Source organism: Taudactylus pleione, unplaced genomic scaffold, assembly GCF_031769625.1.
Source record: "Taudactylus pleione unplaced genomic scaffold, aTauple2 ptg000053l, whole genome shotgun sequence".
NCBI lineage: Eukaryota > Metazoa > Chordata > Amphibia > Anura > Myobatrachidae > Taudactylus > Taudactylus pleione.
Window position 1 is genome coordinate 34,062,017 of NW_028284455.1, and position 26,621 is coordinate 34,088,637.

At 44.5% G+C, this 26,621-nt stretch overlaps 1 protein-coding gene across 1 annotated transcript in view; it reads right to left on the reverse strand.

Annotated features, from left to right (window-relative positions):
- The window catches only part of ZNRF2 (zinc and ring finger 2), a 180,247-nt gene that overhangs the window by 20,447 nt on the left and 133,179 nt on the right, over nucleotides 1-26,621 (reverse strand). Inside the window, exon 3 of the mRNA XM_088462784.1 lies at nucleotides 1,482-1,587. Coding sequence (XP_088318910.1) covers nucleotides 1,482-1,587 — 106 coding nt within the window. The remainder of the gene's footprint in view (nucleotides 1-1,481; nucleotides 1,588-26,621) is intronic.

The following is a 26,621-nucleotide window of genomic DNA, read 5'->3' on the forward strand; positions in this document are numbered from 1 at the left end:
AGCAGCGGCGACCGGTCGGCGCATGCGCGGGCACTTAATCACTGTATTTTTTGCGAAAATACCGTGATAAGGCTCCGAGGGGGATTCGCAGGGACAGAGCTTTATCGCAAGCTCTGTCCCTGCAAGGGATTTGTAGTAAATCCCTGTGATATTGCCTGAATTCGCAATGCAAATTCACTCGGTAATATCACACTACAATCTGCATTACCAATGCGGATTTTAGTAAGTAGAGCCCTTGTTCATGAATGTTCAAGAAACATCTCCATTAGATACCCTACTCCAATCAAACACAAGTAAATATCTGGTTATGGGCCATGTATTCTCATTAGCATGCATGAACATGCAAAACAACACAATTCCTAGGGGCAAGTATGTGAACACTGGCCCTGATTCAGACCCGGTCGCTCTGACAGAGCGCTCGCTCTGAATCAGGGCCGGGTTTTAATGGCCTCCTGGCCGCTCGCATAGCTGTGGGTAACCACCCACAGCTACAGCAAGCGGCCATGATGATGGTCGCGATGGTCAAGACCATCGCGACCATCGGGCTTGTGACGAGACCCTTGTGGTAGGGTCTCGTGGCCGCAAGCCCCAGAGAGATTTCGGCTCTAACAGAGCTGGAAGCTCTCTACTGACATCACTTGTGTCTCTACTAACATCACTTGTGATGTCAGTGGGGCCGCCCCCAAACGACAGGTGTTCTCATGGGAACACCTCAGTTTGGTCAGCCACCCCCCAGCCCGCCCACCAAAGGGGGAGAGCTGTCACTCAACATCGACAGCTTGCCCCCTTTGTTGCGAGACCCGGAGCGACGGAGTGCCCGTCGCTATCCGGGTCTCGCGCATGCGCAAGATGGAGCCGGCTCCGTCGTGCACATGCGCTCTGGGCCACCATCGTCCCGGTTGCGAGCGTTCAGAGCTCGCAACCGGGTCTGAATCAGGCCCACTGTCCAAAGTGCTAATCTAATAGATCACGAAACACAATCTTACCCTTACCTCCCTTATTATTTGTGTGTTGCCTTTTTGTCCCTTCTGTCATTCCTTTTCATTAAATGGAAATTGATCAAGCAATGTAGTATAATCTTGCCAAAAATGGAAAAGTGGTGAGAGAGATTTGTGGGAGCAAGTTAAAGAGAAGATGGATAGGTGCCGTGCATCTATGGTAGGTAGTTGTAGCTGTGCACCTTTTAATGAGTGAGAGACCTACTGATCCATGTATCTCATTGATAGTATTACCTCAAATAGCTGCCAGTGTTACTGCGACAGCAAGTAGATAGTAATGTGATATTTAAACAGTGACATAAATTCTCATTGGAGTTTTGCAGCTCTTCCGTCTCATAAATGCCTGACATCTTCCAGGACAATACTTAACCCTCGAACAGCATATACCTGCACACAGTATGCAGACCTTGGGTGTCACCGATAAAAAAAAAACTCCTATATTTTTTAATTGAAAACATTACGGTAATAATAAATAATACTTACCCTTTGTGATATATACATAAACAAGGTAATCTTGCTATAGTGTCCCCTTGTTGTAGCTCTTCCAGACAGATGGTACATTCTCCTGCATCTTTACTGAGTACATCCTCTGTTGGGAGTAGAAATAAAGCATTATAAGGATAAAGTGCATATACTGAACATAAAACAACTCTGATTTGATACTAGGAAGACAATCTCATCATCACTAACACTTACAAGGACACATATATTGATGTGTTGAACTTATTGAGTAAAGTAAACATAAATAATGATTATAGTTACAGAGTACTTCTACTAATCAAGTTATGTGATCCCTGCAACATGATGGCGGAAATGTTCAGTAATGGCTTCTGAGCACCGATTAAGATCTAGTTTAGCAATAGTTGTTTTACTCAATCATAATAAGTTACATTTATATTTTCTCCTTTTATTAACTCTTCTGAACTCCATGATTTATATTGAAGCACTTAGCAGTGTTTGAAAAAAACTAAATGAACTCATCACTTTCTGATCTTTTGCAGTGATCTTTTTCACAGTCAATTTAACAACTAAAAAGTTAGACAAAAAAACAGCATCTTGAAACGACTGCCACTCAGGAGAAATGTCCCACTTCTGGCCTCATGGATATACAGTATTTGGTATCACACAGAAGGTCATGGACACCTACTGTAATAATGTCCCTTGTTTAGGGCTTGGGCAGCCTGAGACACCAAAGGAAGGAGTGATAGCCTTTGGGAGATATCCAATTATCCCAGTGGCGTAACTATACATTTTGCTCCCCCTGCCAAAAAAGTTTCAGATGCCTCCCCCACCCAAAAAACAAACACACCCAAAGACAATGTTTAAGGTGTGTGGTTTCATGATACAGTAATGCCCCTTATAACACATTATGCAACTCCGTAATGCCCTTATAACAAATTATGCCTCATCTTAATGTCCCTATAACGCTTTATGCCACACCGCAATGCCCTTATAAAACATTATGCCACACTGTAATGCTACACCATAATGCCCATATTACACATTGTGCCACAACGTAATGCCCTTATAACACATTATGTCACACCGTAATGCCCTTATAAAAATTATGCCACAACTTAATGCCCCAATAACACATTATGCCACACCATAATGCCCCTTAACAATATGCCTCTTATAACACATATGCCACACAGTAATGCCCTTTATAACACATTATGTCACACTAAGTAATACCCCTAATAGCACATTGTGCCACACAGTAATGCCCCTTACACATTATGCCATACAGTAATGCCCATTACATCCCACCCTGACAGATCTACTTCACCAACCTTCCTCTCCTCTCCTGCCAGTCTGTCACCTCAACTCAAGACAGGTTGCACAGTTTCTATGTCCGTGTAGAACCAGAATATTGGAAACATAGCTTATAACCTGTAAACTGCGTGTATCAAGTTAGTGCACCTTATACAGTGCCCCCTGTAGTAGTCCCTCTTATGCAATCCCCTGTAGTAGTGCTCCTTATGTAATGCCCCCTGTAGTAGTGCCCCTTATGTAATGCCCCCTGTAGCAGTGCCCCTTATGTAATGCCCCATGTAGCAGTGCCCCTTATGCAGGGCCACCTGTAGCAGTGCCCTTTATGCAATGCCCCTGTAGTATTGGCCCTTAAGCAATGCCCCCTGTAGCAGTGACTATTATGCAGGCTCTCCTGTAGCATTGCCCCTTATGCCCCATGTAGCAGTGCCCCTTATGCAGTGCTTGGTTAGCCCCTCATCACTTCAGAGGCCAGTGTTCACAATTGCAGTGGCGAAGCAAAGGCCCCCGGCGCCCCCAAACCACTGCGCGGGCCATAGTTAAGCCAGTGAATCATCCCCAATATATTTTCGGGGGTGACAAACTGGGATTTTTATTGGCGCTAATCCCCATTTTTCGCCCGCTTTTTATCCAGGTATCCTATTTGTTCAGTCGAAGCAATATGATTTTTTGGGGGGATAAAACACATAGGTTCCGTGATAAGTTCACGGACCTATGTGTTTCCGCCATTCAAGCAGCGAAAACACAGCACTTTTTTTTCAGGGATAATTTTTCTGGATAAATCAGATCCTGAAAAAAAAAGCCCTGATAAGTGCTGGCATCGGGCGGACTTTGGGGCTAATTGTATAGTCTCAGGGGATCCATTAGCGCCCGAACAATGTTCGGGGCTATTTGGACATCGCCCTTTTTTATGGTAACCAGATGGATAATGCTGTAGCCAGCCAGTTACTGTAATGTATAATATAATGCACTATTACAGAGAATATGCAAGGTCACCTTTACAAACCATTGTAAACATATTAGGGGAAATATAAAAAAAACATCATGTCTGTAGACTAAATGGATTGGATTCTTACCAATATCTTACACTTCCACCAGATGTCACTAGACACAAAATATAGAATATTGGCAGCATTATTAAGTTGGACAGAACAAATTAAATGGAAACTTGACACATTGCATAATAAGGAACTAAGATATACTTTGTTTATAATGTAAGAGGGACAGAATTTTTATATGAGTACGATAGTCTTTCAAAATAGGTCTGGGAAAAAAAACAAGGTCATATTTCTGCGACCTATTTAGAGTTTGTCTCAAAAGCAAATCTCAGTCTACAACTCCCTCCCCTGGTCATAACTGGCTGACAGGAGACTGGACGGTGACTGGAGGCATGGCTTCACAGGAAAGGCTGAAAATCACAGCAAACAATAGAAACACATTACACTTAATAGCCAGATACAGCAGAAAATATCTTCCCAAGTGGATTGGTGCCTCTGCAATGCTTAGCGAAGCAGGCGCAAATCTAAAATGTAATTTGATTTTAATGACAACATTTTAGAATAGAATCGGTATAAAATACTGACGGAGGAGATGCCGCTGTCAGTACACTGACAGCGGCATCCCGATGGTTGTAATCCCGACAGGGGAACGGTGAGTACTGTTCCCCTATTCTATTTACCCCCTAACTCTCCTTTTTTGTACCCTTTACTAACCTAGCGTTTCCCGCTAGGGCGCATGCACCCACAATCCATTCACAGTGACCGCAGCGCTTTGGGGCAGCATGGCATGACCGTAAATGCCAGGCACGCCCCCAAGAGTGACAAAAAAGTGAGGTATCATAAAGACACACCCCCTTTTTTATTGGCCGCAGAAGTGCCCTTTCTCTAGGTCTGGAGCCGGGCCTAGAGTGAACACTAGTAACCCTCCCTACCCCGCACCCTGCCACCTTAGTCCTAAACCTAACCCTCCCCCCTTAGTGCCTAACCCTACCCCCATAGTGACTAACAATAATCTCCCCCCAGTGGTGCCTGAACCTAATCCCCCCATTTGGAGCCTAACCATAACCTCCCCCCCACCCCCACCCACAGCCTAACCCTAAGTCCCCTCAGGGTTCCTAAAACTAATCCTCCCCCATCCACCCCACGGTTGATACTTACCTTTCCCCGGTCTCCTAACAATCGGGAAGCCGGCAGCCGGGATTCCGACATCTGCATCCCCAGTCCTGTCAGGATTCCGGAGCCAGTGTTCTCTCAGTGATTGGGATTCCGGCACCGGGATTTTGGCAGTTGGCATCCCAATCGTAGGGATATTAACCTCATCCACTTTAGAATATATGTGCAGGCTTCCCCACACCCAAATGAATCTAATGCTGCATACACCTTTGACGATAAGTTGGACGATATGAACGATAATGGTATCGTTATCGTTCATCGCGTTTAATATTGTCCAGTGTGTATGCAAGACATCGTTAACGATGTGCACTCTGGCGGATCATTAACGATGTCTTTCATTGCCCGTACTTGCAGGGCAACCTGACAATTTAGTCAGGTTCTGCAAGTACGGGGATGAAGGAGGGTGCAGCCACTGAACAATATCTTTAACGACATTGAGCTGGCCGTGCAGGGGAAACACTTAACGATATAGCTTATGGAGTATATCGTTAAGTGTGTATGTGGCTTTAGGATAATTTGTGTAAAACTAGTTGTGTATTGCATTGTAAAACACTTTTGAAACACTGCTGAATCCGTTTTAGAGGTTTGGCATAAAAAGCTTTTACCAATTGTAACCAATCGCAAGCGGGTCGATGTTGCCCAAGTGTGCATGCGCACAACCCGAATAACGACGGCCAAGCCGTCGTTATGGGTCTCGCACCAAAGGAGGCGTGCTGTCGATGGTGATTGACAGCATGCCCCCTTTGGTGGGCGTGCCGGGGGCGTGGCTGCACAGACGGAGGCGTTCCCATGGGAACGCCTACCGTCTGGGGCCGGCCCCACTGACATCACTACTGATGTCAGTGGGAGTGCTTTTGGCTCTGATAGAGCCAAAAGCACTCCAGGGCTTGCGGCAGACGAGACCCTACCACAAGGGTCTCGTCGCAAGCCCGATGTTCGCGATGGTCTTGACCATCGCGACCATCATTTTGCCCGCTCGCTATAGCTGTGGGTGGTCACCCACAGCTATGCGAGCGGCCAGGAGGCCACTCCAAAAAGTAAGAGGGACGGCCCTGATTCAGAGCGAGCACTCTATCAGAGCGTCCGGCTCTGAATCAGGGCCTTAGTCATCACTATCAACATTACGCTTACACCAAGGTCAGAGCTGATGCAATTCAGACCCCTCCAGGAGACAGACTTCAGACTTTTCGGCAGCCATGTTTCTATTAACTTCAGACTACATACCCTGTACACGGGACTTAAGGGGCCTATCCATTAGCAGATGTATTTCTGAGCGATGAAAGACAAAAGATATCCCTTGAAAATTCCGGTGGCTGTGCTGAACGATATCTGTCATGTACATGACCGATTTTGCAAACGATATCACGAACGATGAACGATATCGCATGACATGATTCAGGGGTTGGATTTTTTTAAATGACTGTTTGAATATTCATTAAAGAAGGAATTCAGAGCGTCCTGGGAGTGGCTTTCTAAAAAATATCTTTCGTCGTTCGCCGCATATAAACTGCATGATATTGCAAATATCGTACAGCTATATCCGATAATTGACCAACATGTTGGAGAGATGATAGATGCGATTTATCGGCCGCTGGAGTGCGCAGTAAAAAAACTAAAACTTAAGGTGCATACACACGGTATGAGCTGTACCACCAACAATATGAAAGATATCTTTCAATGAAGTCCTCCTGCCACATCTCTGAACAGGCAAAGTTGATGATATCGTCCAGATTGGCCTGCATGCATGGACAATCATAGATATCGTTATCGTTCATGCGGGAACGCGCATTGTTGGTTGTTCACTGACTAAAAATGACCGATATGAACAATATATAGTTCAACGATATCGTTTTCGTTCATATCGTAACGATATATCGTACGGTGTGTATGCACCTTATCACTTAAGACTGACTGAGTAAAGCCCAATGTTACATCATATTTAAGAAAAACCACTACAATAAAGTAAGAGGGATGGAGTCAAAATAAATAAATAACCAAATACATTATATTTTCCAGCAAAACGATGAATAATATGTTCAGATTTTAACTAAACCTTTTGTGGTTGGAGCTACTGCAGCTCATACCTTATTTATCATATCACATTACTAAACTGTAATCGCTCCATAGTAAACATAATATATAAATCAGCCCTATTATTGTATGTTGTCCCCCACAGTGTTGTATTTTAACAACATATATGAACAAATACTATCTTTGTAACATCTATCAGTGCGGCTATGGCTGTTTCCATGCGATTTGTGCACTGTACGATCACTGGTGCCCAGCTGGCAACTTTCCTGTGCTCGCCCTACTGCCGGGGCATGAGGGCTCAGACGCAGCAGGATAATATGCAGATCTATTTTCTGCCTCCACCTGCTGAATAAATTAAGACTTTGTGGGAGGAGTGGGGGGTTAGAACAGGCAGCAGCAGCGGAGAACAAGTGGCACACAGTGGGCCTGATTCAGAGCTGCTCGTAAGCGGGCGCTCGTTCGTTCCGAGCGATGTTTGCCCAACTGCGCATGCGTACGGATCGTAATACGCATGCGCGAACCAGTCTGTGCGGCCAAAAATCGTTTGTTCGCTGAATAGCGAATGCCTGCTAATATGAGTGACAGGAGGAGGCGTATGTGGGTGGTAACAGGGGAAGGTGCTTGAAAACGGGGAGTGGAGATCCGAACGCAGGCGTGCTTAAAGGTCAAAATGGGCGTTTTATGGGTGTGCATAATTAATACAGCAGCGTCATTGACCACGTCACTGGGTTATTTTATAGTCAGAACTGCTCGCAAGTTTGTGGTAGGAAAAACCAACCACAAGAATAGCGAGCAGTTCATACGCTGGTCGATGTACTCGATTAATCTAATAAATAGCGGACATGACGTAGGACGGCCAGGGGGCGTAGTTATCCAAAAAACGACCGCAAGTTTTGTTCGCTCGTTCAGACATAGAGGCGTTAACAGACCGCAAAGAGCGAACGGTTCATTTGAATAGCCACCCCCTTTTCCTGAACGACCATCCGCAAATTGCGTCCAGCTCTGAATCAGGCCCAGTGTTCACTATTACTGTTGATATTAATGGCCACTAGTATTACTAGGTGTGTATTAATATGCATTACTGTTGTGGCTATTCCATAATAGTGCTAGGCACTATTCCTGTTATGTGAATTTATTTGATTTATTCACCATTTGCTGTTATATTTCTGAATTACTATTACTCCTGACATTTTAATGGGCACAAATATTAAAGGTATCTTAGTAATGGGAATTAGTATTACTGCTCTCATATTAACGCCCATTGCTATTTCTGATGATACTGGCCCTGATTCACAGCCAGACGCTCTGACCAGAGCGCTCGCTCTGAATCAGGGCCGTCCTATTTAAATTTGGAGCGGCCTTTTGGACGCTCGCTTAGCTGTGGGTTACCTCCCACAGCTTATGCGAGCGTCCATGTTGATGGTCGCGATGGTAAAGACCATCACTACCATCGGGCTTGCAACGATACCCTGCGGTAGGGTCTCGCTGCCGCAAGCCCTGGAGTGATTTTGGCTCTATCACTAGTGATGTCAGTGGGGCCGGTCCCAGATGGTAGGCGTTCCCATGGGAACGCCTCCGTCTGGCAGCCACGCCCCCGGCACGCCCACCAAAAGGGGCGTGCTGTCAATCACCATCGACAGCACGCCCCCTTTGGTGCAAGACCCGGAGCGACAGCTTGGCTGTCGCTATCTGGGTCTCGCGCATGCACACGATGGAGCTCCCTCCGTCGTGCGCATTCGCATTTGGGTATCATCGACCCGCTTGCGAGCGTCCTGCGCTCGCGAGCGGGTCTGAATGAGACCCACTGTGTGTGTCTTAGAAATGGGCGTAACTTTACTGCAGGTATACAGTATTACTACTGTTGTAGAGACATCCCCACCAATGACAGCAGCTGTGGCAGACCAATCGCCTGCAGAGAGTCATTGTGGCTGTGTGCTACATTTCGTAGTGGGGCTGTTGCTCATATTATTTGCTGGTTCTGAAGCATGTTTGGTAGAAATCTCCAATCTGTAACAGGTGAAATGTCAATAAAATATATTAATGTTGTTTATCTCTAGATAAGCAACATTACAAATCAATGGTTAATGTGCATGCCCTTTTTGGGACAAGGTCCTGTTCATATTTCACAAACAATTCTATAATATATATTTTCAGTGCAATATGACATTGGGCAAGCTAAATATATTTTCATTTGGACACAGATCACCTCTTGTGGCTATTGCGGCCACCTTGATGCTGATTGACTTCACCAGAATCCACAAACCAGAGACACAAAAGGGCTACTACAGTGAACTTGTGGCTTAAGTTACATGTATGTTTCCTGTATCTGAATGTAGTTATTATGGATAATTCATATTTTTTTATGTTTTTAAAAAAACTTGCAATATCTTACTAACAGATGTACTGTCTGGTGCAACCCTTTCTGAGTTTTTACATTTTCTAATAAAATGCAATTACAATCTCCATTAAAGAAAAAAATAAAAACAACAAGTAGCCTATGTACCGCTAGACGTTATTAGCTACTGTATTTGGATGAAATCTAAGGTCAGTCAATTTATATCTGCTTAGTGAAAATAGATCACAATAGGATATCATGTATTATATATACACACACACATATACACAGTGTCTTGCAAAAGTGTTCACACCCATTTGAATTTTACATGTTTTGTTGCCTCACAACCTGGAATTAAAATGGATAGTTTGAAGGTGTGCATCATTTCATTCACAGAACATTCCTACAACTGTGAAGTTGTGGTTTTTTTTATATTGTGAATCAAACAACATTTAGGACAACATAACAGAAAACTTCAGGGTGCATAACTGTTCACCCCCCTAAAGTGAGTACTTTGGCGAGCCACCTTTTGCGGCATTTACAGCTGCAAGTCGCTTTGGCTAAGTCACTATGAGCTTGCCACATCTTGCCCCTAGGATTTTTGCTCATTCCTCAAGGCAAAACTGCTCCAGCTCCTTCATGTTGGATGGTTTCCGCTTGTGAACAGCAATCTTCAAGTCTGACCACAGATTCTCAATTGGATTGAGATCTGGGCTTTGACTAGGCCATTCCAACACATTTAAATGTTTCTCCTTAAACCACTTGATTGTTGCTTTAGCAGTATGCTTCAGGTCATTGTCCAGCTGGAAGGTGAACCGCCGTCCCAGTCTCAAATCACAGGCAGACTGAAACAGGTTTTACTCAAGAATATCCCTGTATTTAGCACCATCCATCTTTCCCTCGACTGGAATCAGTTTCCCAGTCCCTGCTGCTGAAAAACATCCCCACAGCATGATGCTGACACCACCATGTTTCACTGTGGTGACCCTGGGATGTGTTGGGTTTGCGGCCAGACATAGGGTTTTCCTTGGTGGCTGAAAAGTTAAATTTTAGTCTCATCTGACCAGAGCACCTTCCTCCATACATTTGGGGAGTCGCCCACATGCCTTTTGGCAAACTCAAATCGTGTCTTCTTAGTGATAAAAATAAGTAATGGCTTTTTTCTGGCCACTCTTCCATAAAGTCCAGATCTATGGAGTGTACGGCTTATTGTGGTCACATGCACAGATACACCAGTCTCTGCTGTGGAACTCTGCAGCGCCTTCATGGTTACCTTTGGTCTCTGTGCTGCCTCTCTGATTCATGCCCTCCTTGCCCGCTATGTGAGTTTTGGTGAGTGGCCCTCTCTTGGCAGGCTTGTTGTGGTACCATGTTCTTTCTATTTATATATTTGATGGTGCTCCGGGGGGTCATCAAAGATTTGGAAAAAAAATTATAACCCAACCCAGAATTGTACTTCTCAACAACTTTGTCCCTGACTTGTTTGGAGAGCTCCTTGGTCTTCATGGTGTGATGCCTCTTGCTTAGTGGTGTTGCAGTCTCTGGGGCCTTTCAGATCATGTGACACTTGGATTTCACACAGGTGGACTTCATTTCACTAATTATGTTTCTTCGGAAGGTAATTGGTTGCACCAGAACTTTTGAGGGGCTTCATAGCAAAGGGGGTGATTACATATATGCAGATGCCAATTTTCAGAATTATATTTCTAAGGATTCTTTTTTATATATATTTTTCTCATTTCACTTCACCAAAATAGACTATTTTGTGCAGATCCATCACATAAAATTCAGATGAAAAAAAATAAAAAATTACAGGTTGTAATGTAACAAAAAACACACACACGATGCAAAACAAGCATGTAAATCCACAGTCATCTTACCCCTTTCAAAATGAAATTACCGGGTAATTCACTTTGACCTGGTAATTTGCTAAACAACCAGGGATTTTTCAGTGTGTGAAAGGGTCATCCTGGGACTAAATTCCCAGGTCTCCGACCCTGGTTTTTTGCAGGGTCGGAGACCTGGGAATTTAGTCCCGGGATGACCCTTTCACACAGGGAAAAATCCCGGATTGTTTAGCAAATTACCGGGTAAAAGCGAATTACCCAATAATTTCATTTTCAGTGTGAAAAGCGTATCACACAGAAAATGGCAAAAAACCTGGCATGTAAAAGCTGGTTTTTTTTTGTCATTTTCTGTCTGAAAGTGGTATTAATGACAAAAAGCAAGATAAAGGGCTCTAGTTTAAATAGGGCACTAATGCTCTTCAGTGCCCCTCCAAGTAAAGCATAGAAAAAACTTAGTAGCCATATAAATATAATAAACCAGCTTCCAGAAAGAACAATATATTTGCTAATCAAATGTTTTCCTTCATTTGTACTGCACAGACTGTAAGAGGTTTGAAGACAGTGTAACAGTAGTGCAATAGTCATGCTACTCGTTATGCACTTAGTCAACAGGCTGGAAGGAAGGAACATTTTCATCCAGATGGCTATTGATTTTTTGTTAGAATACCCTTAGCAATATAAAACAAACCATAAATATATTAGCCTCAGACAAATTGTACTGTAGGGATCAACATACTGTACTATTATGGCAACTTCCATTTTTGGTGATGAATACAAAAATGCAGATAAATAACATTATTTGGGAAAAAATAGGGTGACATTAATGTTAGCAAAACATGGGCTATTCTTCCTAAACTATGCTGTCAATCATATTCATATATGATAATTGCAGTCTGACAGCGTGGCCTAGCATCAGTTTCGGATGAGACTGGGCACAGGACCAGGTCAGAAGAACTGGAAAGTGACCAAAGCAAAGGGAAGACAGACACGACCTCCTGGTTACAATCAGTACAGTACAAAGGGCAAAAAAACAATTCCTCAGCAAATAAATACACAACATGTCTTGCAATTTATTTGGTAAAGTTTGTTAAGTGGTGTCCTCTGCAAATGAGGGGGTGTTTTCTATGCACGGTAGGTATACTAAGTGTTGCATGCAGATTAGCCTTTCCTGTAAGAATACTATGTGGTTGCATAAACCCCTATATATAATGCTACACACTGAAGTTATTTACACTTTCACCAGCTAAATTGTGAACCTTAATATAAATCAGTGGTTCAAACTTTTTTGAATTACGGCGCCCTGGAGTATCAGGATTTTTTTCCCTAGGCCAGAGGTTCCCAAACTCGCTCCTCAAGGCACCCTAACAGTCCAGGTTTTAAGGATATCCAGGCTTGACCACAGGTGACTTAATTAGTACCTCAGTCAATTTGATTTAACCACCTGTGCTCAACCATGGATATCTCTAAAACCTGAACTGTTGGGGAGCCTTGATGGCCGCATTTGGGAACCTCTGCCCTAGGCCAAAAATGATTAAATGAAGTAAAGGCCGGTACACACTAGACGATGTCCAGTGTGTACCGACCTCGTTAGCATTGCTGATCCTGGGAGAGACAGCGGGGGCCATGCTGCATTCGGCAGCATGGCCCTCCGCTAACCATATCGCCCATCAGAACTGCATGTAGGTCCGATGGGCGGTGTCACTGACGACGCGTGGGAGCGAGCATCGCCAGTGACATAGCGGGTACACACTAGACTAGATGATGTGCCCGATATGTTCGATCTGCCGGATCGGTTGACATATCGTCTAGTGTTACCAGGCATAAATTGTGTTTACGTGTCATCCTTAGGTTTAGTTATATGGTGGGGTACAGGTGTGCACTTCTGTGTGTCCATTTTATTTATTATTTATTTCTTACCTCGCACACATATTCCGCAGCGCTTTACAGAGAATATTTCAGTCATTCACATCAGTCCCTACCCAGTGCATCTTACAATCTATATTCCCTAACACAAGTACACAAACGCACACACTAGGGTTAATATTTGCCAGGAGCCATTTAACCTAACTATTTTATGATTGGCAGCCGACACATAGACCATAAATAATTAGAATTTTTACAGGACCACCAACCGATGGCACCCTAGTGTGTCACTGCACCCAGGTTGGAAACTATTGATATGAATGAAATGTAATGCAAAGCAGAGGGAGGTGACAGATTAAGCAGACTCCCTCTCCTCATACAGCACTGTAGCACTTGCCCACTCACTGCAGGGCTATTCGGTTGCCTAGGCCCTCTACATTTCTGTCAGCATAATTTCAATTTATGAAAGTGGAGGAATAAGAAGGAAGATGGAAAAGCAGAGGAGAATCTAGAATTGGGACCTTAGCTAAGGAGATCTGCGAATTAATCCCACTATCCCATAATGTTAGGGCATGTCCACCGGAATGGGTATGATATATATATATATTCGAATATCGAATATATTCGATTCCCGTCAGCGGCAGCCCGACAGGAGCAGAGTTCGAAGCAGCGGAAGCCCGACAGCGCTGGAAATCCCGATCGTGGATAGGCAAGTATAGACTAACCTAACCTAACCCCCCTAACCCTAAAGCTCCTTAGGGGTGCCTAACCCTAACTTCCCCCCCAAGTGCCTAACCCTAACCCCCCCTCTAAGTGCCTAACCCTAACCACCCCCTTCCCCGCTGCCTAAACCTAAGTCCCCCGGGGGGGTGCCTAACCCTAAGTCCCCCCCGGGTGTGACTAACCCTAACCCTCCCTCCCCCTAGTCTAACCCTAACCCTCCAGGGGGGGTGCCTGACCCTAAGTCCCCCCCCCCGGGAGCCCTAAACCTAACCCTCCCCCCCGCGGCTGTCCGCTCGCGGTGCCCGGCATCACTATGATCGTGATGCCGGGCGCCGGTCTCACGGCGTCGGGGAAATGCGGGCGTCTACATCTAGACGCCCGGCATTTGACCCATGCCGGGATAAGACAGTCGGGAAGCCGGCTGCCGGTATTTAGGCAGTCGGCTTCCCGATTGCTTCCCTGTCCACCATATGCAGAGTAAGGTTCCTATGCTCCAGCAAACCTCACAAACATTAAGGACAGGAAGAAAGACATTTTCTGTAACTTAGTAGGCACAATTCAACAGGTCTTGCAACAGACAAGAGTCTTGTTAATCTATTATTATAGATATTACATAGATCTATTTAAAAAAAAAAAACATCTACATTGTTTCCCACTGTTAAACCTGTCCCTACAAAAACTGACTGGATTCCTCTACACAAACTGTACTGATTTGGGAGGAGTCAGCTTAATTTTTGTTCTGGAATAATATGGATCAGAGAGGGAGAACAATCCATCCAAATGACAATGGGGTTCTACCCAACACTACTAGAAATTAACAATGTCACAAAAAATATGTTAATGGATAGTGGTGCTTTTAAATGGGGTGAAATTTCAAAAAAAGTATATTTATTCACACTTTGCAATGTAAATAGACTTCTCACTAATTCAGTTCTGCAAATTGTAATCTACCCTGGCATTTAGGCATTTTGATTATCCAAGATAAGCAGATTCTGAAAAATGTTAGCTGTCTACAGCGGAACAGGAGGGGAAGTATACGGTTCGTGTCTTACAGATCAGCCTTAATTAGTCAGTTAACAGTGCTATTTAAAGGTCATCAGACTTCCACACAGTGACAAAGAAATAACTGCACAGCATGCTCAGTCAATGTTCAAGCTATAAAATGATAAATACCACCAATATTATATATTTTTTACTTAGGAATTATTTACATTTAAGTATATCATATGGGATTGAAAAATCTAGCAATAAATCAATAGTACAAACTGCATAAACCCAATTGATATTTATAATTCTTATTTGCAGAGATTTTTTTTCCTATGTGCTTGCTGATTTAATTTTTATTCTTGCCTTAAGGCCCCCATACATCAGCAATCAGAAAATCACAATTAAACAATTTGAAGATTTGTTGTCTGATTTTAGGATTTCCCAATCTAGCAATCTGCACTCATATATTACAGATCTTTTTCAGTGATTTGCAGATCATTTTCAGCAAACACAGATCTGCCAATCTTGAAAGGCCCATCATTTACAAATCTGCTGATCATCCACACATACTAGCAATCTACAGCCCCAATTGATCTGTGAAATCCAACATGATTTATCAATTCCAATCACTTTTTGGTTTAAACTGTGATCTGTGAAACCCATACATTGCAGATTTTTTTACACAATCATCTGCAAATTGCAGAATTGCCACAATCGATTGCTGATGTATGGGGGCCCTTAACGGTTGGACGAGGTGGATTCAATGTAAACCTGTTCAGAGTCAATGACACAATTTTGAAGGAAACGTGGAAACGCTGTAAAAGTGGGAAATCACAGTGTTGTATCACCATGGTGTGCCAATACATATTCATTAGCTATTACCTGCTCCCAAGCCTTATCCATTTTTCAATTAACACATGAACATCTGTTCAATTTCACCATGAATTACTATAAGGATGCTAACAGTTTAATACACAGTACATAATAACAAAACATTTCCTGTTTATTTCAGGGATATATAATTACGAAAGTGTGAAAGTTATACACTTCCGTGCCTGTGATTGTATTAAATAAAATAATATAATATATGAATAGTGGAATGATCAATACTAGTCTTTGATTATTTTTATTGGGGCTTAAGATACATACATCAGAAATACAGTTTTTATTCAATTACATACTTTTCTTATAAATCAATTTGTTTGTAAACCCATATATTTAAAGGGATCAAATCATTAAAAAAAAAAGTATTTTTTTTTTTTTTAATTAGTTTTCCTTTCATAGAAAGGATATTGCACTGTTATCAACTAAAACACCAGGCTAACCGTCTCTGCATTATTGATTTAAAACCTGTGTTTGTAGAAGTCCATGGAGCTTTACACAGATTAGTTTGCAAATGCAAGTTCTGGCATAAAATCGTCATGTAAAGGTCTTAAAATGCACAAAAGTTAGTCCTATATGACCCTTTGACACCCAAATGTGTTATAGAATGTTATAAACTCACACCTGACCTCAAAGTTGCAATGGTAATCTCAAAAGTAAATGATACTGTAGCTGAAGCAACAAAAAGCTATTATACTGTTGTGAACATTGTCTCCTTAGCGCCACCGAGGCACAATTTTCTTTATTCTACAATTTTTTTAATCATTTGTAAATTTATACTTTTTTTCTATTTACTTGTTTTTCCTCGTTGTAACATTGTAAAATATAAAAACAAACAAAAGAAAACCCTTAAGGTGCATATCCACTATCAGATAGAGAAATGACAGTACTAGCATTCCCGCTAGGTTGTTTCGGCGGGGCGCTGCGCCCTGCCCTATTTCTGAAGGGCAGAAAGCACCCTGCCCTCCAGCGCGGCGCCCCGCTGAAATAGCCTGCTGGTTCTGTCCTCCACCCGCGGGCCGCAGTGTCCAGCGGGTTGGGAAAACGGCAGAGCAGCGGTCACCGCCAGTGAACTGATGCCGGACACATGCGCCCGGCATCCATTCACAGCGGCGCTTGGGGGCTGCCCGACATGTCCGTAAGTGCCGGGCACGCCCCAAGAATGATGAAAAGGGGACGTGTCATAAAGACACGCCCCCTTTTCATTGGTCACGCTCCCTTTTCAGGGTAGCGCAGAAGTACCATTGCTCTAGGTCCGGCGCCCTGCCTGCCGCCGGACCTAGAGTGAACACGAAGAACGATTACAACATTGTAATCGTACAGTTGTTCCTCATAATGTTCAGTACAGGCACCCTCCCTCATCCCCGAACATGCCCAATCTGTCGTTATCGGCAGATTGACCTGCATGTTCAGGCGATGACTAATGTCGGAAACGACCAGCGGGAGCGCGCATCGCTGGTCGTTTCTGACATGATAGTGAACAATTAATGAGCGATTGAACGATTACGATGTCGTAATCGTTCAATCGCTCATTTAAATCGCTTAGTGGATTCGCGGCATTACATTAGAAACAAACATGTAAGTGTGGCCTATAGTATCACAGTGCAGAAAAGATTACCTCTTCACACAGACAATACACATATCGCTAACCATTACTGTTCTGAGATGCACGGTTTCCAACACCATACATTACAGCTTTCTCCCATCCACGTTACCCTTTTTCCACAATGTAAGCTCACAAAATGGTATAGGAAACGTCATGATTATGGCCTAATCAGGAATTATGAAAATAATATATTAATAAGTACATTATCTCTCTCAAATACATAAGTGGGTAACAAAATACATTTATGAGGCAAATCCCTGACTCTAAGTAAACCAGGTTTTAATAAGTACGGATATCTACTTTAGCTAGTGTTCCTAGTAGGATGGTTTAGCAGGGCGCCACACCCTGCTCGTTTTATATAATTTCACACATGCATAGATATATACAACTCTATGCAAGGCGCTCAGTACCGGGACTTAATACATTAGATGCTGTAGCACCAGATATTGTTCCCCTCTGACGTCTGCTTCTCCCCCTATTCAGTGCTGCAGCCAACTGGGTGGCACCAGGTCCCAAATTCATAACTATACAGCAAACAGACACATGCCCTGATTCAGAGCCGGACGCTCTGACAGAGCGCTCGCTCTGAATCAGGGCCGTCCCTCTTAGTTTTTAGGGCGGCCTCCTGGCCGCTTGTATAGCTGTGGGTGACCACCCACAGCTATAGCGAGCGGCCAAAAAGATGATCGCGATGGTCAAGACCATCGCGACCATCGGGCTTGCGACGAGACCCTTGTGGTAGGGTCTCGTTGCCGCAAGCCCTGGAGTGCTTTCGGCTCTATCAGAGCCAAGAGCACTCCCACTGACATCACTTGTGATGTCAGTGGGGCCGGCCCCACACGGTAGGCGTTCCCATGGGAACGCCTCCGTCTGGGCAGCCACGCCCCGGCACGCCCACCAAAGGGGGCGTGCTGTCACTCACCATCGACAGCACGCCCCCTTTGTAGCGAGACCCATAGCGACGGCTTGGCCGTCGCTATCCGGGTCTCGCGTATGCGCACGGCGGAGCCGGCTTCGCGTATGCGCACGACGGAGCCGGCTATTCATGCCACGCTTCATTATCTAATACTAAAAAAACTAATGCCACACTCTCACTACACCATCCCTATACTAATGCCACACTCACATTGCACACTCCCTATACTAATGCCACACTAACACTGCACCCTCCCTATACTAATGCCACACTCACACTGCACCATCCCTATACTAATGCCACACTCACATTGCACCCTCCCTATACTAATGCCACACTCGCACTGCACCCTCCCTATACTAATGCCACACTCACGCTACAACATCCCTATACTAATGCCACACTCACACTGCACCCTCCCTATATTAATGCCACACTCACACTGCACCCTCCCTATATTAATGCCACACTCACACTACACTATCCCTATACTAATGCCACACTCACATTGCACCCTCCCTATACTGATGCCACACTCACACTGCACCCTCCCTATACTAATGCCACACTCACACTGCACCCTCCCTATACTGATGCCACACTCACACTGCACCCTCCCTATACTGATGCCACACTCACACTGCACTCTCCCTATACTAATGCCACACTCACACTGCACCCTCCCTATACTGATGCCACACTCACACTGCACTCTCCCTATACTAATGCCACACTCACACTGCCCCCTCCCTATACTAATGCCACACTCACACTGCACCCTCCCTATACTAATGCCACACTCACACTGCACCCTGCCTATACTGATGCCACTCACACTGCACCCTGCCTATACTGATGCCACACTCACACTGCACCCTCCCAATATGCATGTCCTCTGCACCCTGTACTCATGCCACAACCATAACGTAGTGCTCTCGCAGAGCTTGTACAGTTAACTGGTATGCAGTCACTTTGTCGACACAGACATAATAACCTAAAGTCGGGTGTCACAATGCTGACAACTGACTTAGGTATACTTATATTATGCTGCCATTAGGGTCAGAGTTGGATTAGGATTAGAGTAAGGGGCATATTCAATTGTTTGAGAGAATTAGCTTCCAGTGTCCAGGAGCTAATTCAATCATTTTGGGCAACTAAGGGTGCAAGCGGGTTTCTGCATAAAGAAGGGGCTTAGGGCTGGCCACAAGTGCAGTGCGCTCCTTACTTAGCAGAGGGAGAAGCTGCGTAGTGCGGCTTACCACGTGCATTAGGGCGCGAGAATGCTGCAGTCACAACCAGTGCGGGGCTGGTAACACAAACACTTGAATTAACTCCAGGCCACTTTATGTAGAAGTAAATTCTCTCAAACAGTTGAATCACTCCTGAAAGTCTATGGGAAATCTCACTGTTGACATTATAATGGTTGACAACATATACCACACCGCAGTTAACCACATTTTTAAAAAACAGTTAAGACTGGTAGGAGACTGGACACCTTGTCCTGCACCCATCTCATTAAAATATGCCATGCTCTGTGACCTTCCACAAAATATCCTATAGTGAACGTTTTTAGAGATCTGTTTGGTGTAGATAAGGCTTGGGTATGCGTTCAATGGGCCTGATTCAGAGCAGAACGCTCTGACCAGAGCGCTCGCTCTGAATCAGGACCCTCCTCCATGAAAATGGAGCGGCCTCCTGGCCGCTCGCATAGCTGTGGGTGACCACCCACAGCATATGCGAGCGTCCATGATGATGGTCGCGATGGTCTTGACCATCGCGACCATCGGGCTTGCGACGGAGACCCTGCGGTAGAGTCTCGCTGCCGCAAGCCCTGGAGTGATTTTGGCTCTATCAGAGCCAAAATCACTCCCACTGACATCACTAGTGGGAACGCCTCCATCTGGCAGGCACGCCCCCGGCACGCCCACCAAAGGGGGCGTGCTGTCAATCAACATCGACAGCACGCCCCCTTTGGTGCGAGACCCGAAGCGATGGAGAGCCCGTCGCTCGCCGGGTCTCGCGCATGCGCACGACTGAGCTCCCTCCATCGCGCGTATGCGCCGTGGGGGAACATCGACCCGCTTGCGAGCGTCCTGCGCTCGCGAGCGTGTCTGAATGACCCCCAATGTCCCGATCGTGGGGATTCCGGCGCTCAGATAGCCGGCACCGGAAACCCGACCATCTGAATCCCCAAGGCAAGTAGTGGGGTTGGGGGAAGTGATAGCGTTAGGCACTAGGGAGAGGGTTAGGCACTAAGGGGGGAGGGTTAAGTTTAGGGTGCAGGGAGGGGAGGGGGAGGATAAGTTTAGGCACTAGGTGGGAGAGGAAGGGTTAGGGTCAGACACCAAGGAGGGAGGGTTAGAATACTGACTGACAAGTGTCGGTATTCTAACCCTGTTGGGATGCCAAGTACCAATCCCAATGGGAGTCATCTTAAATTTATTAGATATAGCTTCAATAGTTCTTTGCATTTGTCTAGATCAATAATTAACTGAATGACAGATTGACACTTCAATGTAGTGACATTTTAAACTAGTGTCATGGACTTAATGTCTATTTTCCAAATAATCTCTAGACATATTTAATATAAAAATCTCTGAGAGTAGAAAAAGGCGTTTGTGGTCTATTAATCCCCACACTTGACATATACATGTTATCCTGCATCCTAAAGCAGTGGCAGTAAGCTAAGGTTTATAGCACGTTTCAAAATTTATAATGCATGCGTTTTAAGATAAAACATGCAGGTAAAAGTCAGCGCCATGTCATGTGTGCACACTCTAAAATGTTAGAGCCAGGCATGCTTGGGACTATTATTTATGTAGTGCCAACATATTACACAGCGCATTACTAAGAATAATTAGTCATTCACTAAAGCCTCTATCCCAGTGGAGGTTATGAACTACCACACAAATACCAGTTTTTCAGAATGCGGGAGGAAACTTGGGCACTTGGAAGAAACTCACACAATTGTGGAGAGAACATACAAACCCCACATCAATAGGCTTCTGTTCAAAATTAAAGCCATGGCTCCAGTACTGAGGTAGTATTGCTAACCACTGTGCCAATGTATTAGCATATTCATTAAATACATGTAACATTTGGCTAAGTTTACATCTTAAGTATATATGTTTGTTTGATAGACTTTCTAAAACAATTTCCACAATTACATTATGTCAGAGTAAGCTTATTACATGCCATGAACTATGTGATAGAATATTTAAGTCAGGGCTCTACAAAACCCGGGGGCCAGGTCGCCATGGTGACCAGATTTACAGCAACCCCAGGCAGCAGCTAGTGTAGTGCAGACAGCGAGCGCGGTCCACACTACAGAGTAACATATACACAGCTGTGTGTTTGTTATAGCAGCCGATGATAGTCAGACAGATTCTCATTGGATGCTGCGTTGTCCACGGAGGGAGCCGGCAGGAGCTCACTCATGAGCTCCGCTTTCAAGGCCCCCCCCCCGCAGCGGGTGATGGGAGAGACATCATTACATCTCTCCCATAGTGCAGAGCGGGCCGGGAGGAGCGGGGATCAGGTAAGTTGTGTTTTTTTTGTGTATGTGTGTTTATGTAAAGGGTACTGCATAGAGGGGGTGGTTGCTACAGGGGGCACTGCATAGGGAGGGTGTAGCCGCTACTGGGGCACTGTACAGGGTGGGGCCGCTACTAGGGGCAATGCATGGTTGGGACTACTACTGGGGTCACTGCATAGGGGGGACTACTACCGGGGGCACTGTATATGGGGGCCTACTACTGGGATTACATGACAGATACAAAGAGAAATCATCGACAGTATCAATTTCAAAGTGAAACAATTATGTGTGGTTTAACAACCAATTCTATCTAAAGATAAAGGGCATTGCAATGGGTACGAGATTTGACCCAAGCTATGCCAACCTATTTATGAGTTGGTGGGAAGACCACAACATCTGGGGTCAGACGGGGCTTGGGGCAAATCTCGTACTCTGGAGGAGATACATCGATGATGTATTCCTCATCTGGCGGGGAGAAGAACTATCATTAACCAATTTTCTTGCCACGATCAATGACAATGATAACCATTTACACCTTACTGCCAAATATAGTAAGACCAAAGTCGAATTTCTGGATCTTAATATATTCATAGAAGAAGGAAGGATACACACCAATACATATATATAAAAAAACCCAGTAGACGTAAATAGTTTTATTTTATCTAGTAGTTGGCACCATCCCCGTTGGCTCAATACCGTTCCCAAAAGACAGTTTCTCAGACTGAGAAAAAATTGCTTGAAAATAGAGGATTTCTACACACAAGGGCAAGAACTAACAACACAATTTCTCAACAAACAATACGATAAGAGTAAAGTGGAACAAGCATTTGAAGAGGCGAAATGTCACACAAGAAATGACCTACTTGAGTACAAATCCAGGGCCGCAACTAGGGGGGGCTAGAGGTGCATGTGCACCGGGTGCCGGAATGCAGGGGGTGAAAAAGGGCTGACTCACGGTGGCTTGGGGGCTGCAGATTCAGAAAACAGCCATCCAAAAATGGCTGCCACCAAGGAGTTGACAGATGCTAGAGGTCCTTACTGGACCTCTAGTATCTGTATCCTTGGCGTGGGCCATTTTTGGATGGCCATTTTCTGCAGATTCCATACAGACTAGCCGTCCACTTGGATTCTGCTGAAAAGGGCCATCCAAAAATGGCCGCCGCCAAGGAGGAGACAGACACTAGAGGTCCTACTGGACCTCTAGTATCTGTTAGGCCAGCGCAAATGCCGGGAGAAGATGCTGAAAGCCCTGTGAAATACCCTGACAACGAGCATAAACCCCATAGCAACGAGTATGAAACCCCCTGACAACGAGTATGAAACCCCCTGGCAACGAGCATGAAACCCCCTGGCAACGCGAGCAGGTAATTTTAAAGTAATTAGAAGCCTTACTGTGGGGCATAAAATGGTGTCATGCAGATATGTAAGTGGCACTTTGGTAATAGGCATTACAGTGTGTGGCATAATGTTTAATGGGCATTATGGTGTGTGGAATAATGTAAGTCACTATACCAGGGACGTTTGACTAGTGCACTGCCTTATGGAGGAGCAAGGACAAAATCCAGGTACGGGAAGGGAGGGGGCGCAAAATTGCTGCCTTGCACCGGGTGACAGATATCCTAGTTTCGGCTCTGACAAATCTGACAAAGTCCAAAAAACAACAGAAGTGTTATTTATAACACAATATTCCAGACAAGCCAAACAAGTCCAGCACATATTGAAGAAACGATGGCCTATTTTACTTGGAGACGATACACTGATAGACCTCCTATCAATAAATCCCAAAGTAGTTTATAGAAAAGTACCAGATCTCAAATGCAAGATAGTTCACAACCACATCCCCCCAAAAAAATCAAGACAGACCACCAGTGACAATAGTACACCAAGTTCAGGATTTTTTCATTGCGGCACATGCATAGGTTGCAGCAATATCAGACACAGAACAACCAAACCCACCACCACTTTCAGATCAAATATCACAGGGAAAGATTACTCAATAAAGAGTAGGGTAACATGTCACAGCAAGGGTGTGATTTATTTGCTGGAATGTGGATGCCACAAACAATACTAGGGAGAACTACAAGACCCCTGAAAATAAGCATCAATGAGCACATGAGAAATATCAAGAGAGGATTTGAGGAACATAATCTTTCCAACCATTTTAAGGTCTGTCACAAGAGTGATCCTCAATCACTCAAATTTGTAGGTTTAGAAGAGGTCACACCTAACTGGAGAGGTGGGGATTTTGAACATAGAATCAACACGAGGGAGCTAAAATGGATGTACGAACGACCTTCGCACCAAAAGGACATCATTTGGACAATGAACTAAAATCCATCATCTGTTAAAAATGATCAAAACAATCATATGCACTAACCTACCCGATCTTAACACAGAGATGAGGGAATCTATTTTGAAGAAGCACCCTCACATCTTCCGGATTAAACGTAAGACTGACCGTACTGTTATAATACTTATCCATACCCTTGCCCATACTAGTTGCAATTAAACATACTATCGAGTCTGCGTGGGATTATTTGAAACACTACAGTAGAGAGATCCACCGATGGGATCAATTTATCTGTCCTCTAAACAATTCACTAACATTACTTACGTTATTATTTTAACGACAATTTCTATGTGTGCATATGGAGATACATGACATAGGTACATTTGTGATGTGTATATATAGATACATGCATATGACAAATTTTGACTTACCCTCTTTCCAATTTCGATTTATGTATTTCCATTTTTTCATATTTAGATTCATTTATTTCTATTTTTATTTACAATTTTATTAGGATTTCATTTACATTCACTTAAAATTGTTTATTTCTCCATTTTTACCTACAGTCTGAGTTACATACCCAACATTTTCTCACTTCTTCCGTCAGACACCTTTCTAACCATATTGTGACACTAGTAGGCTGTTAGATTTCTATGTTTGCTCATCTTGTTTTGGAATCCAATAATACAGCTGCATACACCCACCAATGAATACCTATGACCAGATAACCTATAAGAGCCCACCTAATCTACATATCACCAATCCGTGATGAGGAGCTCTCCCTTATATTCCCAGACAAGCAAACCATAAGTTACCCAAACTCCTAGAAAAAGGCCTATATGGCTGAAACGCGTTGGAGCAGTTTATATGCACTGGCATTAATATACAAGAAACACATTGGGACTCCCTAACAGATCTACGCTAACTAATTCGACGCGCCAGACAATCAGCGGTCACGTGACCAACTACCCGGAAGTGCAGGACACCAGCGATCGAGGAAGACGGAGCACAGACAGCAAGACGGTGAGGAGTGGAAGCTGGACATCTGGAGCGCGAGTCAGTGGTGAGTCTCCATCAAGAGGGGGTGTTAGACGGCCAGTTCACTAGAACCAGATCTGTCACACTCCCTCCCCAGGCATCGACCAGCCCCCCCCCTGCAGCACGGGTACAGGAGCGCACCTGGCAACAGGCGCATCTCTGGTGATCCCGTCCAGAGGAGATAAGGTCCGTCCAGGAGAGCCTCTCATACTACCCCAGTTTTCCCGGCTCACGCTTCCGAGAGAACATCCCGGGCACCGGTGAGCGCATACTGGACTTATTCCTTAACTATCTCAGAATCAAACTAGCGGGACGCCGCAGTCTGCTTAGACTTTCTTTCAACAGTACCATTCATATCGGAACTATTTCCCAATGCATTAAGAGACAACTTTATAGGATTGAACATTCATTAGATTGATTTGGTTATATATGTTCCCAGGCTTCATTTGAATTTACCTATGTTTGCCTGTTTTTTATCGTTGCAATCATCACCTAAAAAGTAAAGATTCTGTTTTGTCTACACATTTGTTGCTCATTAGTATTACCACATTGATATCATCCTTATTCCTCAAATAGTGACCAGTGATATAGCAATTATTCCTCAGTTAGACCACCCTAACGGTGTATACTAGATTATTCTAGTTTGCCTTACACTACACTAATAGGATGCAAAGAGCTGAGCGCAGTATATAATTTACTATTAATCTACTGGGGGGACAACTACTGGGGCAATGCATAGGGGGGACAACTTCTGGGGGCAGTGATTAAAGGGGCACTACATAGGGGGACCACTACTAAGGGCACTACTGGGGCACTGTATATGGGGACCACTACTGGGGGCACTGCATGGGGGGTTGGCCGCTACTGGGGCACTGTATAAGGGGGTGCTACTAGGGCACTGTATAGGGGGGCACTACTAGGGGCAATGCATAGTGGGGACTACTACTGGGGGCACTGTATAGGGGGGACTACTACTGGGGCAATGCATAGGAGGGATTACTAGGGGCAATGCATAGGGGGGACCACTTCGGCGGGCATTGCATAGGGGTGCCCAAAGCATATTCTTGCACCTGGGCCCACCACTCTCTAGTTCGGCCACTGCAGGCGGTGGCTTTGCTTGCCCTGGGTTTTTTGGCTGCGGAGGGGTGGTCTTTCTGGGGGTTGGTTGCCTGGAAAGGGGGGTTAGCTGCTCAGTAATGTGGCTGTGGGAGGGTGGTTTACCTGGGGTACCACGTTAGTGGTGTGGCCATGGGGGTTGGTTGCCCGGGGCATAGTTGCTCAGTAATGTTGCCCTGGGGGAAGGGGGGAAACTTTCATCCTGGCTCCTAGATTTTAGAAACATTTGTCAAGCCCTGATTTAAGTAGTATTTTTTTTCAAAGCAAACCACTGGTTGATTTAATATGGTGAACATATTGAGGGAATGGCCATCAATCATTTGTGTATTGAAGCAAAAATACATGGACATAACTTTATCCCTGTATGCAAGTTACTTATATAACCACTACAACAGTAGCAATGACAAGAGCAGTAAACTGACTGATTTGCTGCTGTCATCCTCTTTAAAGGGGAAAGTCACAAGTCTTGCATTTTAGCTAGTAACATGAAAAAATGGGATAATCAAACAC